Source organism: Sciurus vulgaris, assembly GCF_902686455.1.
Source record: "Sciurus vulgaris genome assembly, chromosome: 19".
Classification (NCBI taxonomy): Eukaryota; Metazoa; Chordata; class Mammalia; order Rodentia; family Sciuridae; genus Sciurus; species Sciurus vulgaris.
The window spans coordinates 23,892,931-23,912,922 of NC_136480.1; the positions used below are offsets into that span (position 1 = coordinate 23,892,931).

General features: G+C 57.6%; 1 protein-coding gene across 1 annotated transcript in view; it reads right to left on the reverse strand.

The window, feature by feature from the left end:
* TAFA1 (TAFA chemokine like family member 1) overlaps nt 1-19,992 on the reverse strand; it is a 480,218-nt gene that overhangs the window by 72,798 nt on the left and 387,428 nt on the right. The window contains exon 3 of the mRNA XM_079122448.1: nt 5,026-5,166. Within this exon, the coding sequence (XP_078978574.1) occupies nt 5,026-5,166 (141 nt within the window). The remainder of the gene's footprint in view (nt 1-5,025; nt 5,167-19,992) is intronic.

Sequence of the window (19,992 nt, forward strand, 5' to 3'; positions counted from 1 at the left end):
TGCCTCGGTTTCCTGAGGAATGACATGGAGACGACCGGAGGATATTCCTTATGGGGCTGGAGTTAAAATCAAGCAGAGCTGCTCCCTTAACGCACTTGAATCAAGAGCGGCACATGCTAAGCCCAAAGAACAAGCGAGCCGTTGTTTTTAGCATTATCATCACCATTGGCATTAATTACATTCCGCTGTTTCTTTAAACACTGAGATGGATGCTCCATATGCATTACAGGGCAATTAAAATCAGGTACATAACTTTCTAAGCCCCCTGTAAATTTAATTTTCATGATGTGTAATTTGCTTAGAAAATTTTTCCCTTAAATAAATAGATATATATTGAACTCATACCCTCCTGCTTATAAATCTTCATTTGACTTGGATTTTTAGTTCTGAGAAGTAACTGGAGGTAACTGAAAAGCTGCACATTATGTTTTTAGTTGGTTTCAACAAAAGATATTGACTAGGGGATATTGACTAATCCTGCCTGGACTGCAGAACAATTAAGTAACAATCAGAGGGCAACAACACATTCCTCCAAGAGCACAAGGTGCAGGACACAGGCATTTATGGGTGACTATCTCATAATCTAACTCGGTGAGTGTGTATATTGTAGTTCTCAGTTATCAGGTAACAGAATACCATTTTATAAGTAGAGGGCTTAAAGATTTACTTAGCAATTTCTTCAAATTTACACATTATAATTTTTGAACCAACTGCTAAAATTTTGTCCCAGTATTTCTGTCCCATTTTAAATAATCTGGTCTCAGAGTTTGAATCTTAAAGCAACCCAAGATATGTCCATCTAGAGCCACAGCTGTTCCTGTCTTTGGAACTGCAGTGGAGGACAGCTGACCTGTGGTTTCCGAGGAGAGCCCACGATGATGGCTGAAGACCATCATCACCAGAAATGCACAAAGAGAAAGCATCAAGGACAGACGGGGCAGATGCTTGCAGCTCGCTGCTGCTGTCATGGAGGAGCTGGTGTCTGTCTTTCGTAGGGAACCAGGGATACGATGGAATGTCAAAGCAGAGGGGCAGTTCAGCGTTCTGTGGTGTGTTCCCCCTGGACATCCTGCGTAGCTTTCAAACAGCTTTTGAAGAATGTGCATTAAGTTGGGAAATGCTGATCGTCTGTTAAGTGAAACAAACCCTTGGTGACTCAGGACTGCAGTGCTTTAGATCAATGAAATATGGCAATGTGAGCGTGCTCTTTAGTGTGGGCGCAGACTGGCGGGACTCACCAACGCTACCTTACAAAGCAGAGCTAATCTCCAGGCAACGGTGTGGGCGCTTTCAACTCGTGGATGCGTTTCTACAAGTTTTCCAACTTCCTATAACGGACGTGCTTGTTAGTAGATGAGACATGGTCACGGTCACTTAGCGAGAACTTGATAGGAGCAGGGCTTGTGCAAGACGCTAGATGCACATGATTGTCTGATCCCCGACCACAGCCTCATGAAACAGAACTGATTCTCATTCCCATTTTACAGACAAGGAGACTGAGGTCAGAAAGCAAATGTGCTGTCTAAGCTCAGCCTATTGGGGAGAGGTATGCCTGAGATCCCATTCATTCAAATGTGGTTTCTCAGTCCGCGGTCTTAACTACACTGAAACTATGAACAGATAAGCATACTCTGTATTTATTTTGCACACAGAGATCCAGGCCGCAAAAAGTTCTACATGGCAAAATGCAGACTTGCTCATAATGCCAACTGATTTAAGGACTTGGGAGGAGAGGAATGCTGTCAAACTAAACAACCAGCAGGAGATTAAGAGTACTCTTCATTGTGCTCGGAAGATAGAGACTGTAGTCCTCCTGTTTGAAACAACCAGCTAATGGGTGTAGCATTTCCAGAATCAAATCAATCTGTTCTGAGAATGAAATATCACTGTTATTTGGCTTAGCTTTACCGAGGCGTGGGGCCGAGCCTCCCCCCCGTGAGCACAGCCGACGCTCTGCTCTCCGTGCCCTGCATCCAGAAGCTGAAGGCAGGTCTGCCTCGATCTAGAGATACACATGGACCGGAGGCCAAGGGAGATTCACCGCTCTCAGCCCCAGGGTTCCTCACGGTGCGCTCCCAGGATCCCGCGTCTCCTCCTGCAAGAGGGTGGAAAGGCTGCCCTGCCTGCCTTCCAGGGGCCCAGGGAGCGATGCAGAGGGAGACGAGTCGCGCACGCCCCTCAACCTCCGCGCGTGGACAGAGGCGGGCCACTCTGTTGGGGTGCGCAGGGCCGTGTGCACCGCAGCACATTGGAGCACCTGGCCTCTGCCCACTCGCACCAGCAGCACTGCCCTGATTTGCCAAATGTCCAGTCCCCAGACGTCTCTAGATGTTTCTAAAGAACTCCTGGGAGAGGCACGGGTCACCGTGGATTCCCAAGCCTGGCCTTCCACACCCTTTTGGAAATGTCCCGACAGCCCGTGGTACAGAACGGCCAGCTGTATCTGCCCCTGGAGCTTGTCCTTCTGGCTATGGTCGACGGGGCAAGGCTGACACGCTGACCCGGGTCGGGCCAGTTGTGTCCTGTCTGCTCAGAGAATGTAGTGTCCATGATGCCGGACCTGAGTCGCACGTGTGCAGGCCTGAAGCAAGCTCAGAGCCTTGGCTGCCCCTGCTTCCCGGTGAAGCCACAGTCCTGGAAGAGGGAAGCTGTGCACACAGAAGGGCGAGGTGACAGGTCGGGAACAGTGGCCTCGGACACAGCAAAGGCGGCTGCCTACAGACTTGAGGGTCCCACCAAGTCAGGGGATTCTTCATGACCCGTCCCCAGGACCCCTCCATTTCCTTAACAAGTGCGCTTGGCCCAGCTGGACAGTGCCTCAGTGTCTGACCCTCTTCTGATGACTATGAGAACGTGTAACACGGGCCAATCTGCAAGGAGGCCTCCTACGCTGTCGGGGCTTGGATGTGAGGTGTCCCCCAGGAGCTCATGTGTGAGACAACGCAGGAGGTTCAGAGGAGGAATGACCGGGTTGTAAAACTTGTAACACAGTCAGAGATTTAATCCCCTGATGGGGTTAACTGGGTGGTCACTGAGTGGTGGGCGTGGCTGGAGGAGGTGGACTTGGGGCATGGCTGTGGGTATATATTTGTATCTGGAGAGTGGAGTCTCTGCTTCCTGATGATGTGAGCTGCTTCCCTCCGCCACGCTCTCCGCCATGATGTCCAGCCTCACCTGGAGCCTCGAGGAATGGAGCCGGCCTTCTATGGACTGAGACCTCTGAAACCGTGAGCCCTCAAATAAACCCTTCCTCCTCTACGATTGTGCTGGTCAGATCATTTAGTCACAGCAGCGAAAATGCTGACTAAACACCCACCTCTACCAGAGCAAGAAGGGCGGATCCTGGGCCAAGAGAGTCAGGTTCTAAGTCCGGCCCCACGGCCCACGCAAATGGGTCATCTCCGTCCCCACCCTCCCTGAAGAATCAAGGCGGGATCACGTGCACATCTAAATCCTGCTAGATAAAGATGGAGAGAGCTGTCATTCCTCTGAGCCATGGACTCACTGACTACAGCACAGTCAACTGCCTTCGAGATGGTGGGCAATACTGGTACTAGGGTCCCTTGTGCTAGGCTCCAGTTAGGCGAGCTGTTAATGACCACCAGAGGCCAGGGGCACGCTGCTTAGCCCCGCAGGCTGTTTCTCTCTGCTCAGAATGGGAGGGAATGTCCCCCGGGCAGCCGGCCTCCAAGACGAGGGAACCCCAGCGGTCCTGTCTGCTGTCTCCAAGCCCCGGCAGCCCACCCCACTGAACAGAGGAAGCCAGCATAGCCAGAGGATTGTGGAAACGAGACGAGGCTTCTGAGGCTGGACAGGGACGCTGTGGCTTCTGTGCTGCGGCGGCCCTGGTACCGCTCCAGGAGCCAGCCGCCATGTTCTAAGGACACCACACTCTGGTGGGAGGCCCACGTGCCAGTGGCCATCTTGGAAAGCCATCCTCACGCCTCTGCACGCCAGCCTGACCCCTGGATCTGCACAGCCACCCCTCGGCGGACCCCAAGCCGGAACCTCCCGGTGAGGTTGATCTTCATCCAGACCCTTGGGGTGACGCTGGCTGTTTTAAGCCACTGCACTTGGGAGAAACCTGTCACACAGAAGAAGGTGACTGATACCCTGCCTGGCAGGGTTTCTGGGAGGACTAAGTGACAGAGCAGAACGTGACGTTCAAGGAGTGTTCACAGGAGCTAGGTGCACCGAGCACTCAGGGAACCTGGGCGGAAGTACCGGAGCCCCCGGGGCAGGCCCTGCTCGTCATGCTTGCTGAATGGACGTTACGCCTGATGTCTGTCCTGCTATCACACTGCGATTCTATGTAGCCCCAACCTAAAGTCATTTCCCAGATGAGCCAGACCCTCGAATTTCAGGACCCACAACATTCCTTTGGAAAAAAGGTCATAATAGAGATCTTTGAAAACCCCAAATCCAGGTGTCTTACTTCATTTCTGTCCTGCTGTGACAGAATGCCGGAGGCTGGTAACATGTAGTGCAGAGATTTACTGGCTCACAGTTCTGGAGCGGGATGCCCAAGACCAAGCCTTTGGCAGCCCTCGAGGCCCTGCGCGCTGCTTCCTCACGAGGGACAGACAGGACGGGAGGCACGGGGACAGGGCTGCCCCCGATAAGCACATCTACTTCTGGGGTGGCACTCTGCGGCTCAGCCACCACCCAGAGGTCCCCTCCCAACACCTCCATGGTGGCCATCCAGTGCAACTTGGGTGTGGGTGGGGACAATGTTCGGACCGAGCAGGAACCCGGGAGTCTCCTGGGGGCTGGCTTCGTGATGGAGGTCTGGCGCTTTGTGCCTTGTGCATTATCCTGACCCACACTAGGTTCACAAGGAAGCGCACTGTCCCGGGCCCCTGAGGGACACCTGCTGAGGGAGGCCGACCACCTACCGTCCACGCAGGAGGGATGCTGAGGCGCAGCGCCAGCCACTCACCGTCCACGCAGGAGGGATGCTGAGGCGCAGCGCCTCCACTCACCGTCCACGCAGGAGGGATGCTGAGGCGCAGTGCCTCCACTCACCGTCCACGCAGGAGGGCCGGTTTCTGGTGGTTCCCGCCACCTTCCCAGGCAGGCAGGAGCACTTGACCGTCTGCGACCGCTCCTCTATGCGGTTCTTGTTACAACACCTGTGTGCAGCGATCACCTCGCAGGTCCCGCCTTCTGCAGAGAGAGGAGCCTGGTTAGAACAGCTCCACAGCCAGCCAGACCCGGGCGGGGGTGGAGGCCACAGGCAGGTGAACCTCTCCCCCACCAGGAGGATCTGGGAAGAGACGGACGGGGGCAGTGACCAGTCCCCGAGGCACTGTGGTCCCAAGCTGCGCACTGCGAGCGGCAGCCCAAACCCCAGTGCGGAGCCGCCGGATCTCGTGCTGCACCTGGGAGCTCGCCCTAGCTCTCTTGCATTTCAGATTCTCTGGGCTCCTGCTAGCGACAAGCAAGGGACACTTCAGAGGCTCAGATCCCACAGTGCAGCGCGCGGAACTGCCCAGAGATCCGCTCTCCCTCCTGCTGCCTGCCCACTCTCAGGGGGACTGACAGAGAAACCGAGCCAGGAGTCACGTTCCAAATCCAGATCACGCCCAGAGCGAAAGAGTGCTGGAGAAAACGGGCGTAGGCGCCCAGGCGTCCAGCGCGCAGCCCGGCCGCGGCTTCCCTGAACGCCTACAGCTCCTCCAGGCGATTGGCATCGAGCTCCGGGTCCGGAGGCACGTGGCCCTCTGCAAGGTCCTGAGCGGAGCCGCTGGCCCTCTGAGGGTGGCCGAGCAGGCAGGTTGGTCTTTGTGACCTGCAGGAAATCAGCTAAGCCAGCTCTCCAGGGACACAAGAGTGACCAGAAACCAGGAGTCAAGTCTCCCCACATGGAGCTCTGCATCGAGAGTGGTTTCCGTTTGACCAGAATGAGTTCCTAACAATTAGGATTCCAGCACTTAGGACTCGGTTGGCGGAATTCAGCAAGGATTTGTTAAAGAGCCACTACCTACAAACGACGGCTCTAGGCTGTGAGGCCTGTGTGCACAATCCGCACTCAGAAGATGCCCAAGGACGCTTAGGAAGCTGGGAGGAGGGAGCTGGGCAGGGAGAGGACCCAGGACACGGCCCATCCCGCCCCGCAGAACCCAGGTGCGCCCAGCTTGTCCACCTGCCTGATAACACCGGGGGCTGTAGGGATGGTCTCACTGGTGGGGTGAAGACAGAGGGCCCTGAGCTTCCCAGTGTCCAGGGCAGTCCCCACAACAAGGAATGATCTGGCTCAGGTGCCAGTCAGGTCCAGATCAGGAGGCAGACCCTGCGGGTCTCGGCTGTGGGATCATGGTTCTGCCGCCCTCCAGGGGAGGGAAGGATTCGGCAGCCAACCAGCCTGCTTCGGTTTGAAGCCCGGCTGCCTCCTGCTTGCTGAGCACCTCGGTTTCCTCATCTGCACCTGCAGCACAGGGTGTGAGCGTGCACACCAGGGGAGCTCAGGGAATCCAGGGCTGGCCTCAGCTGGCACGGGTCAGGGCCCAGGCAGCCGGCCAGCCCGGTCGGCCAGCATCCACTCTGCAGAGCACTGGGGACAGCACAGCAGGGCAGGAGCTCCACGCTCTTGCTGGGATTACTGAAGGAACAGGAGCACAACTAAATGAGCACTGTGAGGTCAGCCAGCACCACAGGTCAGCCAGGACCGCGAGGTCAGCCAGCACCGCAAGGCCAGTTTGTCAGCACCGTGAGGACAGTTAGCACCGTGAGGTCAGTCAGCGGCACTGAGAAGAGCAGAGTGGAGGGAAGGAGGCTGGACCTGGAGCACAGAGGCCATTGAGAAGAGCAGAGTGGAGGGAAGGAGGCTGGACCTGGACCACAGAGGCCATTGAGAAGTGCTGGGTGGAGGGAAGGAGGCTGGACCTGGACCACAGAGGCCATTGTGAAGTGCAGAGTGGAGGGAAGGAGGCTGGACCTGGAGCACAGAGGCCATTGAGAAGAGCAGAGTGGAGGGAAGGAGGCTGGACCTGGACCCTGGGCCAGGCCTCCTTCTCCAGTTCTACGGACGGGTGAAGCCACAAGGCCGGTGCGTCTTCCAGGCCAACCCCGATGCTGCGATCGTGCTGCCAGCAGCCCCTTGGGCCCCTCAGTACGGCCAGTTCCACAGGCAGGACGTGCCACGCGTCCTGGAGCCCCAGCCAGCTGACGGGCTGCGGCCTCGGTGGTAAAGCAGCACCAGGCCGGTGAGTGCCCAGGAGGTGTGCGAGTCTCGCCTGACGCGCAGTCAACTGAGCGGGCACAGTGCCCCAGCCACGGCCTCTCCTGAGTTGCCACCTGGAGGTAGAGCCTGTGGACTACCCAGGGCCACTGGAGACCAGCTGTCCCTTGCGGCACTGCTGTGAACAAGCCACAGGAGCAGCTCCGTTGATGCCCAGTCCCCTGGGTGACAGGTGCTGACTGGCATGCACGCGGCCCTGAGCCTCGCCTGTCTTCATTACAAACGACTCCACAACTCACAGGCATTGCCTGCTGTGTGCACGAGACGCTGAGGCTCAGAGAGGGAGAATGACCTGCCCAGTCACACAGCTGTGACTCCAGGGTCGGGACTCCACAGCCGTGGTTGTGAATCTCACCAGAGCGGTCACGGCTGGTGGACGGAGCCCTTCTGGGAAGGCTGACTGCTGCCTTGCATGGTCACCAGAGCTAGGTGCCCCTGCCCTCCTCCCCACTGCACCTGGCCTCAGTGCCACTGCCCTCCTGTTCTCCCGGGGACCCTGGCCACCTTGCTGGCCTTCACGAACACCACCATGCACAGTCCCTGCCATGGCCTTGTCCCCTGGGACACCATCCCGGCAGATCTCTGGCTCACCCTCTACGTCCTCGTCCCACGAGCCGCTTTCTCAGAGGCGCACTGGATGCAGAGCCACTGCCTGGACTGGCACTCGCGACCTCTGCCCCGCCCTTGCCGCCCCCAGAGCGCCTGTGAAGTCATGTTGTCTGAGGCCCCCACTGGAATGTGAAGTCCCCAAGGACTTGACAGGGGCGCCCATCACTTTATGTATGAACACCGCCTGGCGTGTTCCTGGGCTTAGGAGAGCGTCTCACACACGTTCATTTAATCTCCAAGGCTGTGATCAGAACGGCCATGATCAAGAGCACAAACGATGATAGCGTTGCGAGGATGTGGGGAAGGAGGCACACTCACACGTTGCTGGCAGAGTTGCAAATTGGTGCAGCCACTCTGGAAAGCAGTGTGGAGATTCCTCAGAAAACTTGGAATGGACCCACCTTTTGGCCCAGTTATCCCACTCCTCAGTCTATATACCCCAAGGACTTAAAATCAGCACACTACAGAGATACAGCCACATCAATGTTCATAGGAGCTCAATTCACAAGAGCCAGATTGTGGAACCAACCTGATGCCCTTCAACAGATGAATGGATAAAGAAACTGTGGTATATATACACAATGGAATATTATTCAGTCATAAAGAAGAATAAAATTACGGCATTTGCAGATAAATGGATGGAACTGGAGAATATCATGCTAAGTGAAATAAGCCAATCCCTAAAAACCAAAGGCCGAATGTTTTCCCTGATAAGTGGATGATGATATATAATGGGGGCCGGGGGATGGGGATGAGAGAAGAATGGAGGAGCTGTAGATTACGCAGAGGGCGATAAGGGGCGGGGGCTGAAAGATGGTGGAACGGGGCAGACATCATTGCCCTGTGAACGTGTGATCACAACGGTAGGGCCGCATCGTGAACAACCGCGGAACGAAACGATGTGCCCATTTGTGTACGACGAATCAAAATGCAGTCTGTAAAGACAGAAAAGATTATTTAAAAATAGAAAAAAGAAAAGAGAGACAGGTACGAGCCTCGGGGTCCCAGCGAGGATGCTGACGGGGAGCCAGTGGCAGCCTCAGACCTCGCTAGAGCCGGCAGTGGTGACGGCGCGGAAGACTTGCTGGGTTTCCCGCGCCGACACCGCGGAAGACGCGTCACAAACCTCCACCTTGCTCTGCGCTCGCCCAGGCCAGTGACTCCAGAGGACCCCACTCCACAGAGGGCTCCCGCCATCAAGAGGGACCTGGTGACCCGCCAGCACCCACGACGCCTGGAGGGGCCCAGGCCCCTGGCCGTGGGCCGGTCTTCCCTCACACGCCATTTCTCCAAGGGGGAAGAGAGCTCCACGACCACAGATGGACAAGCGGCCACCTCTGTGGACCTGGGCGTCCAGTCCCGGCCCGGCCCGTCTCCTCTCGGGCTCCTGGCCTGGGCCCTTGCGGGAGAGCGGGCAGACGCTCCTCCGTGTGGCGGGCTCCTGTGGTCCACGAGGGTGGAACCATGGCTTCAGTTACACCCCCGCCTGGGACCGCTGAGGCTGGCTGGGCCAGGTCTGGGTCACGGCAGGGCCCATGGGGTCCCAGCACATAGGAGATCTGTTGGCCCGTCCTGCCCACGTTCTTCCCAGGTGGCTTCAGAGTGACCTGGCTGCCAGCAACCATGGACACTGGTCTTTCAATCCATCCCGACCCCGGAAACTCATCCTGCGTGAACAGGGAACATCTGAGACCTCGACAGCAGAAGCCACTGGCTCTCAGGGTCGGGGCTGTGGGGCCCGAGGGCCACCTGCGGGCTCGGCCACCTGGTCGCGGGAGGGAACTGCTCCTCTGGCCCCTTGGTTTCAACATCGGCCTGGCCATCTCCTCGTCAGAGGTGTTCCTCTGATCTGGAAAATGAAGCCCTGTACTGACCTGGCTGGCGCCTCTCTGAAGCTCACCCAAAATGACGGGCTGGTGTCGGACAGTGGACGGCCCGTTGAGCAGATTGGAAAATCAGCAGTGGACCCCCCACAGATTCCCGAGCAATCAAAGGAGAGGCGTGTAGCGAGAAGGTGGATGTTTTTGGCGTAGAGAGCAGAGCGGCTTGTGACTCGCTGGCCCCACACTCCTGCTTCATGTCTCTGGGGAGTCTGCATCTACTTGGTCCACACGATTACCGCGAGGAGGAGGCTGGCTTCTACGGAAGGAAGGTCCTGGGTTTCTATTACGACGACAGAGAACCGACACTGCAGAAGTGACCGTCAGACCTTAGCTACTGTCCCGTCCACCGGACGAGGAACTGGAACAGGAATGGTCCCAGACAAGCCCCAGAACAGGGGAAGAGTGAGGATTGCCGCAAGCCTTTCTGGAAACTAGAAGCCGTCCCTTTTAATCCATTTATTTGCATTTTAAGGATTACCAGTCAACTGAACTTCCAAACCTAAATGCCAAGGTTATTTGAAAATCATAACGATGACATTTGTCATGTAAATGCCTTTCGGACTTCTCCTGGGCGCCAATGCCGATTCATTTCTGAATTTTATCTCCACCCAGGTTGAAGTGATTTCAAGGTGATCTATGGCTTCTCCGAGCAGTCACTGAAGCGCTCAGGAAATTGAGCTTTGCTTTTTCGCTTACGGATTGTCTGGAAAATGCCCTCTTCTGGATTCCCCCCAGCACCTGTACATCCAGCAGGTAAGGCAGGTGAGGTGACCTATTAACTAACGTCAGGACACTAGTGCAAACAGCCGTCAGCAGCGACTCGATCGTTCAGAAGCTGGATGAAATGTGGGTGAGAAATTGCCTCTGTGTTGCCCCAGCTCCGCAGTGTGCCCACCGCTCCTCCCGGGGAGCATACCTGCTTCCGCGCCTCCTCGCCCACGTTCACGAGGGGTGGGAAGTGCCCTGCAGGGATGCCCAGCACGTGGCTCTGGTTCCTCTACGGTCTTCCTTCCAGTGTGTGCGAGAGAGCTGAGGACGTCACCGAGAACACCCAGCAGCCGGCAGCCTCTGAGGCTGCTCCTGGCAGCAGCGGCTCTCTCGGGCGGAGAGTTGAGAAGCGCCAAGCTCAGTACGCGGAAGCGAGGGTCCCGCCCTCCCAGCCCGGGTCACTGTCCGGCCCGCCTGAGCGAGCAGCAGGAAGATGGATTCCCAAGGGCACTGCTCCTTCAACGGGGCTCCCACTGACTCTGATGTGTGGTGATGGGGAGGGAAGGACGTGGCCAGAGTGGCCGGCAGGCAGGTGGACAGAAGCTGAAGGCCAGCCCACAGCCAGAATCTGCCCCAGACTAAGAGAGACAGCAGGCGCCAACCGCTGGGTCATTCTGGGCTGCAAACCGGGCCGACTGCTGAGAACGGGCCCCTGGGTAGCCACTGATGTCTTCCTTCTCATCTGCCAGGAAAGCAGACGTTCAGTCCCACCACTGGTGCTGGTGGGTTCCTGCCCGAGATCAGGCACAGCCAAGCAATCCACAATGTCCCAAGGGCGGGTTTCCTGGAGAGGAGGGCGTGTGCTAAGGGAGAGGTGCACGGAGGTGGAGGAGCACACGCGCCCGTGCCTGTGCAGGTGCGTGGGGCTTTCTCAGCCTGAGTGGCAGGTGGAGGGTGGGCCTCCCTCCGGCCTCCTGCGGGGTCTTCCTCAGGGTGCTCCCATGATGGCCTTCCTCATGATCCACGTTCTGAATACCACAGAGGACTAGGGCGTGGGTCTGTGGTCTGCCCGTCCCCAGCACTAACCTGTCCACATGGGCTTGCTGCGCGAGCGTCTTCCTCACAGACTATCTTGTGACCCCAATTCACGACCTCTGAGCAAGCCTAACTTCTCTCTTGCAGCAGGAGCCCTACCTGGAATCTCTGGCTCTTCCCCTGTCCCCCCTGGCTGCCTGGCCACTCCAGGAAGACCGGGGCCATGTCCTCCATACTGCTTTGCCCAGTGCCCGGGCGACCTAGCATGTGCTAGGTGACCAAATGAGACCGCGTAAATCTAGGATGGAAGGAAGGAAGACAGGGGACAGCAGAGGGAAGAAGGAAGGAGGGAGGGTGTAGGAGGCAGAGAAAAGGAAAGAGAAGGAAGGAAGGAAGACAGAATCAGCACCAACCCTGTCTGGGGGACTTTGACTGAACCCCTCCTGTGTTCTCTTCCAGGAGGAGCCTGAAGAATCCAAGCAGCTTGTGACAAAGTGACCTTTGAATATGCCTTGGAACTTTGGCTAGGGATAGTCAAAATGTACCAAAGAAAAGCTTTTTTTTCTAAGTGAAGTAACTTAGAAGTGAAATAGCAATTAAGATAAGTCTAAGGAAACCTCAGTCCTCATTAGTAGTCAGCCAAGGACACTGTTTACAGTTAAAGGCGTCTTGTAGGGAATGAATAAAACATGGATCAAGGAACGTCAAGACTGACTGTTCCCATCCTTGCATTTCCATTTACTGCAAATGGTTCCTTTTCTTACACGCTGAACTTGAAAGGAAAAAGCACAGATTTTTGAGGCCCTGCTTTGCAGGACTTCTTGATGGAGGCCATAAAAATAGCTCTCTTGGAAGCCATTGTGGCGGATGTCAGAGATGCATAGTTAAGACTGTATTAAAAACGCTTTATTGACCCAGTGGACTGGAAGGAAGGTCCAAGGGGATAACTGACAAGAAAGACACTAATGGACTTTCTAAGCAAGCTTCCCTGGAGGAGGGCGGTGGCTGCTGGATGTGTTTATGCTCGGGATCAAACACACGCCCGGCCTCTGCCGGGCTCCAGGTGGGCAGGGCAGGGAGGGCTCCCCAGGACGGCCCTGCTGGGAGCACGGACCCTAGAGGCTGGCAGGACCCAAGTCCTGGGTCTGCGTTCCCGTTGTTTTGGAGTCCACACTTCAGGTTCTCTTGTGAAACGTGGGTGACGGCATCGAGTTCGCAGTGTGCTGAGGACTAACGGGCACGTGAGCCAGCTAAGTCCAGGCCAGGTGACTCGAGGAACGCCGGGCTCAGGCTGAGTGTGATCTAGCCAGCCCTCTATTCCCTGCTCCAAGACACCCTCCTCTGCTCTGTTCTTCCTTCCACTTACTGCCAATTAACGCCATCTTAGAAACACCTCGCTGGCCAGTGGGGAGCTACTGCCTCCATGGGGCACCTGCCCTGAGTCCAGGCAGGTCGCGGGAAACCGAATCGCCACACCCGAGCCCTGCTTCCTTGGGCCATGTCCTAAATAAACATTCTGGATCCTACTGCCGGGATGAGGTCACAGCGAAATGAACTCAGCCAGAAAAGCAAAAGTCGCCATGTCCCCCACTCCACCAGGGCACAGGTTCCCAGCCCCAGCGAGCGCCCGGGACTCCCCCACCCAGCTGACCCAGGCTCCTGGGCCGCTCCTACAGCTGACGTGCCCTCCTCTGGACACCAGCCTGCAGGCTGGGAACTGCAGGGACGCAGGTGCTGCAGAGGACAGGCGGTGCTACTCCACATGCACGAATCCTCTGGCTTGTTACCTCTCTGACTTCTGAGCAGCCATGACAGGAGAGTTGCATACGTTAATACTGAAATGAAAGTTCAGATAGTCAGCCTCACTTGGGCCGTTGGCTGTGTGGCCTGGAGAGCTGTGCCCTCCAGGCCTGCTCCTCGCCGCGGGTGTGGGAAGGCACAGGGGCGGGAGCGGGCGGGCAGGCCTGCAGGTGCACTTGCCAGGAGCCGCCACTCTCCTTAGTGACGGGGTTCCAAGCCAAGGGCTAAGACGCCCCTGGAGGCGGTGCGCCCGAGGTGGGCCCTGGTGGGCGGAGAGCACCCTGAAAGGCAGGTCAAGGGCACCCTGCTCCGGGGACCCTGCTGTCAAGACGGTGGCCTCGCGTGCCCCTCATGCCACTGCTCGCTCCGTCTGCCCACCCTTCCGAGTTCTGCTCTGTGCCTGGTCCTGACACCGAGCCACACAGAGCAGGAACGCTGTGGAGGAGGAGGCGAGCAGTGACCACGGACTCTGAGGCGCGACCTATGGATGAGGTCCCTCTGCTGCCCATCGCGGTGAGCCAGGGACACCAGGGGTGCGTGGGGGGTCATGCACACAAGCCACGAGAACACAGAGGTCAGGCCAGCGCTGTGAAGGCCTGATGGCGCTGAGCCCGTCCCTTCAAAACCGCTGCACTTCGTGACGTTCTTCCTCCACCTAAATGACCAGGCCACAGAGCGACGCTGCCGAGTGGCCCAGCAAAGGTGAGGTGAGTACCAAGTCTGTGAAGCCTGGGGAGAGGCGGCCTCAAAATGCAGCCCCGGTGGCCCAAACCAGCCCTGACCGCAGGGCCTCCCTGGACATCCCTGGGAAGCCACGAGCAAACCCACGCACCGACGTCACTCCCCGCTGGGCTACCGGCCGGCCTCCGGCTACCGGGTCACTGAATTTCTGGAAGCTGCAATACCCACACTAAGGCTAGCGTTTTCCTGTGTCCACCAAAGGCGGCCTCCGAGGGTTATGGGAGGGCGTGGTTGCCCAGCGTCCGCGGCTGGGCTTTGGAGGCTCACCAGGTGTGGCAGAAGCTGAGGGCCCAGACGGGGCTCGGGAGCGGCTGACAGGGTCCCCGCCCTTCGCTGGCTGTTGTCTCAGGAAAACTGTTGGCTCCTTGGAGGTCTCCTCGCCTGTGAAAGGTAGGGGACCGTCGGGCTTTCTCTGGAGGTCGCTGTGAGCCAAGCGTGTGGAGGGACTGGAGGACGGTGTGGACCTGCGGACGCCGGCGGTGGGTGCCGGGGCTGCCCTTACTGCCAGCTGGGTGGACCCTCAGGCTCCTGGACGACCCTCCCCCAGGCGCACCTTGGCTTCTAGCCCACGACGGGAGGGGCGCACGAGACCATGGCTGGTGGGCTGGGTGCTAACGGAATTGAGCTGCCACCATGGCGCTGAGACAGTTGCTTGGCGACTCCTCCGGGGACCTTCTCCTGCTGCTGTGGCTGCCGTCAGGGTTTTCCATCAGAGGTCAGTGAGCGTTTTCTACAAAGGTCCAGCTATGAATATTTTCAGGTTTGTGGGCCTCTGGTCAGGGCAACCACCACACTCAGTTGTTATATCAGAAAACAGTTGTTAAAAGAGTGCGTCAACCAGGAAATGCGGCTGCGAGCCAACGGTCATCTGTGGAGCACGAAACCAGGATTCCGGCAACACTGACAGGTCACAGCAGACCCCTGGGACTTCCTCTGGAATCTCAAGACAGCAGAGGCCACTCCTGGCTGCTGGAACTTCGGAATCTGGAGTGAGCCAGACTTGGCCTGCAGGCTGCAGTGTCCCCATCTCTGTCTCGGGTGGTGGCCGCTGCAGAAGTTCTAGCCCTGGAGAACTCTGAACTCACTGCTGAACGGCAGGGCACATGTCACGTGGCCACAGACCGGGGAGTGAAGCCCTGCTGGTCAGCCATTGGGTTGTGGGTGCAGCTTGCTGCGGCACACAGCTGGAGCCACCTGACGTGACGCTTTCTATGAGGATGAGAGGAAAGGGTGGCTTACGCCCTTGGGAACACTGCACCACTTCTGCGGAAGAGCTAAGCTAAGACGCAGACCCTGGGTGAAACAAGGTCCCTGTGAAACAGGCCCGTCTTGCCTCTCTTGAAGATCTAGAGATGACCACTGGCTGCTGCCTCTGCCCAGCGCCACACCCAGGCCCAGAGCCTGGCCCTTCTGTCTCCGTATTTTATGGGTCCAGCTGAGAGGCAGTAGTAAGAGTACATGTTTATCTACATTGTGAGACTGTGCTGCACGTCCATAGCCAGAGAGCTCAGAAAGCACGCACTGCAGAGGAAGAAGGCAAACAGGAGCCCAGCCTGTGTCACGTAGCACAGAAGTCATCGGCTGTGACTCAGGCAGAAAAGCTGCGACCGCTCTTTCTGACCGTGATGACGCTCTAACCGCATCTGACTGCCGCGCTGCACACACCATCCGAGGCAATGAAAGAGGCTGTCCGTCAAGATGATCAGCAGGGCGCCCTCCTTCTGGCCGCTGGGTGTGATCGCGAGTCTAAGTCCACCAGCATTCACTCAGGCGAGCCACCATGCAGATGCCTGCGGCCCAGGGTCACCCGAGCTCGAATGAGCTTCCTGGAGTGACCCTGCCCGAGCAGCTCAGGGACACGGCACATCTGCCGGACCTGGGCTGGGCACCTGTGGTGCCGCTGAGGCTCTGCCTTCAGGACTCCCAGGCACACAGGGAGCTGCCGCCCTCGGGGTGGCTGGCCGCTGCAGGGCTGGCTGGCACGCACACAGGGAGCTGCCACCCTCGGGTGGCTGGCCGCTGCAGAGCTGGCTGGCTCCCGTGGGGCAGGTGTGTGGGGGAGGGTGGTAAGGGTCACGTTGCTTCTGTTGTCAGCAGCCATGGACATACTCAGCCCCCGTGTCCTAGGACTGTAGTTCTGTGTGTCCTGTGGACCACGTGCATCTGCCCACTCCGCCAACGGTCCACTGGCACTGATGCTGCTGTAGCCCTTCATCCCATTTCCACTTCATGCAGTTTGAGAAGAACTGATCTGAAGCCTGGTTCTAAGAGCAGGCAGGATGCTGAGGCCTGGCCATGTCCAACACCCCTCTTCAGTGACCAAGTGGATAGTCCATGCCCACTGCACCATCTTCAGCAACCATGTGGTTGGGCCACATCCATCACGCCATCTCTAGTCCACATGTGCAGGGACTGGCGTCTGACCCAAGTGATCCATGGTGAGATCCAACTGCAGATTTGTGCTTGGTAACACGTCTCTCTGTGGGCGTCGCTGGTGAGATGGCCTAAGTCTGGAGCTTGCCCCGTCCTGACGGCATGGTGGAAAAGCAGGAGCATGCCTGTGAACAGAGGAGGCAGCTGGAGCTTCTCCACCACTGCTCATGCTGCCAGATGCAGCTGAGCCTGAAGCTGGAGGTGAACTGCTGTCCATCAGCAGTGCCATGCTCCTGGTCCAGCTGAAGTTGATTTTTTGGCCACTGATGATACAAAGAGCCATTGAGTGCACTCATCCTGAGAGTCTCAGGAAGATTCTTTCTCAATGAGCTCTTTGCTCAGGCCCTGCAGTAGGTCCCAAGGCTGAGCAGCCACAGCCTCTCCTTGGGTGCCCTTGTTGGAGGACCCTTCCTCGACCCTCTGACCAGGTCAGACACCCCCGTCCCTCTCATTCTGGACACTCAGACGCCACGCCCTTCACCCCAGCATACACAGCCTCCTGCCTGTTGTTGCCTGTTTCCCATATGAAGCCCCTAGTGGCAGCGGTCAAGTCCGTTGTCATGCATCCCATCACCCCCAGGGCCCAGAGCAAGCCTGACTACAGACGTCGCTGTAGCCAACGCAGCGCAGCTGCCCTCAGTGTCCACAGGGAATCAGACCCAGGCCCCTAAGGATATGGACACCGCGAGGGCTCAGGCCCCCTGCATAGACGGCGCATGGAGACAGTGCTTGTGCATGACATCACGCTCCATCCTGGGTGGTGCCCATCATCTCCAGGTGACCCAGTACCCGCACACCCTGGTGTGTAACTGGTTGGCATGCAGTGTGTGAACAGTAACTGTGCACGAACAGTTGGCTCGCAGGAAGTGAGGGCGAAGGTGTGTGCGTGTTCAGCACAGATGCATGTTTTGGAGTGCCTGGTCCAGTTTGGCCAACTCCGGGTGCGGAGCCCGTGGACACGAGGGTTGGCCATACTTCGTCTCTCCTCCTTCCACGTGGCACTACGACCCTGTCCCAGGCATCAGAAGGCTCTCCTGTCCCCGCGCAGCTGTGGGTGAACGCGGACCCAGTTCTCATCAACGGTGAGACGCCGGCCGGTGAGGACGTCTGACTCTGACACACTCCTGCCCCTTCCTGTTCACCACTCTGAAACACAGGCTGGACGGCGGGAGCCGGAGGAGCCGCTTCCTGTCCGTGAGAGGAGGAGGGGCCGAGGAAAGGGCGGGGGTCACAGAGACGCTGTCCCTGCGCAGTGGCAGGTGTTCTGTTGCGGAGGAGCTGGAGTCCTGTCGATTAACTACCCACGGTGGCCAGTTCTGTTAGCGCAGCCTGACGACGGGCACGGAGTAGGACCTCAACAGACTCTTGTGAAATGCAGAGGTGAAGGAAATGAGTGGCGGTTCTGGCTTCAAAGATGCAGCTGGAGTGTCGAGATGCAGAAGGGAAAGCCTGTTTAAAAGCAAGGCGCACTGCGTGTCTTGAGAGTGCACAGGCCCTTCCTGGGGGCTCTGAGGAGCCAGGGGACGCGGCTTCATTGTGACAGGCCAAGAGGACGCGTCGCTGTGGAGGGGTGAGCCCAGGATCACCGCTCTGTGGTGGGAGGACAGCCAGGGATGAGACCCACGGTGGACTCAAGGTGGCCCTGCGGCCCTCCTTTTCAAGCGAGGGCAGGACTGTGGCCTGTACCCAGCTTCCACGGCACAGCGAAGGTGTGGGGTGCCCCTCACAGTCAGACGTGCCGCCTGCTGGGATGGGGAGCCGCCACCCTGATGGCACAGCAGCACCCGTCCACCCCACGTACCAGCAGGCCCCAGGCCCAGGCGCCACCGTGGGCACCCCAGAGGAGCTGGCCCTGAGAACGGTCCTGCGGCCCCTGGTCAGTAGCCGGCGAGAAAACAGGGGAGTTCCAACAGCCGTGGAGGGGCTGCAGTGAGTGTGTACCCACTGGGCATGTGACGGGCCACCAGCTGCACCTCTACTGCAGCCCAGGGACTCCAGGCAGAGGGCTCTCGAGCCATGCACAGCCTCCAACCTGTGCTAGGGCACGAGGGCGGGTCCTTTTAAGATGCGGGGTCAGCAGTGATTTGCAAGGTAGCAACAACTAACCCATATGGTTCCTGAAATCCCCGCGTCTGTCACCTTCACGCCCGTGAGTCACTGGGTTTCACAGGCTGCTGGATGCAGCTCTGCTGAGTCACCGGCACAGACTCAGTTTCCAGGAGGCTCTGTGATGCTAGGGTTATCCTGCAGGTTCCCGGCTGGGTATCGGCCCTGCGCGTTACTACTGGAGGTTACGGGGACTGAATGAGACAGCGCTCACGAAGCACTCAGCACAGAGCCAGGACTGGCCCTTAGTTTTGTTCCTGCCCTGGCTATTGGTGTTATCATATCCATAGCTGTGGGCGAACAGGATGTCATGTGATATGCACGTGGACCTGCAAAAAGCGTTGAGTATCTTTAGATTTGTTGGGAGCACTTGGGAGAGAGTCCAGTGGATGCTGATTTCCTCAGATTCTACTGCAGGCAAAGTTCTAGCCACTCACCGTATTCATTCCTAGAGACTGAGAGTGAACCGTGAGCTGAACCGGCAGCCAACAGGATGGCCGAGCCTTCGCTGTTACTAAGAGATCCCAGAGGGCGGAGACAGGGAATGGCTGGGCTCTGAAATCCACCCCATGGGTTCAAGTCCCAACCCTACAGCTCTGAAGTCATATAAAATGGGTCCGGAGTCCTCCTGTCTCTGCTCTGTAAAGGGGGCCGTGAGACACCTCTCTAAAAGATGTCCGCCAAGAGCCAGAGGACTAATGGAGATGAACCGCCCCGCCTGGCGCAGACCGCAGCCCTGGGTCATTATCACACGTGATGTCTCTCTTATGTTGACTGTTCAACGCTAAAGTGACAATGAATTAGAGCTTAGCATCGTCACTGCCACGATATTGATTGACCATCATTTGAGCAACGCGGAGGCAGAGCAATTTGGGTGTTAAGTGGGTTAGACAGGATGCAAGTTCCCTACTTAGAAAAAGAAGAGTCAACTTTAAAACGTTAACCTGCTCCTAGACCTAAGTTGCGATTAAGGAATGAGTGATGCCACAGACAGCGTCCTTCCTCCTGGTGAGGCGGTGTGGCAGAGGCATGGACGAGGGCTGATGCCAGCAGGACGTGGGCCCTGAGGTTCTGAGCTCCCCGAAGACCTGGCCCTCCTGCTCCTGACTGCAGCGGATGACTGGATGGAGCTGGTGAGAGAGCGCCTCCAGCTTTTCCCTCCGCACCCTGGACAGGAGCTACAGGGAGCGGCCCAGCAATGGGGCAAGGCTGGACACTGGAGGGCCGGGCTCAGAATGCGGGAAAGCAGCGCTCGGGATGAGGAGGGCGGTGGAAGATCAAAGACTAGAAGACTAGAAGAAAACGTAGGCCCAATTCTTCACCATGCTGGCCTAGCATCTGACTTCTTTAACAAGACTCCTAAGGCACAAGAAGTTAAATCAAGAATAGGTAAATGGGATGGTTTCAAACAAAAGTTTAGGGAGCTGTTAAGTACCT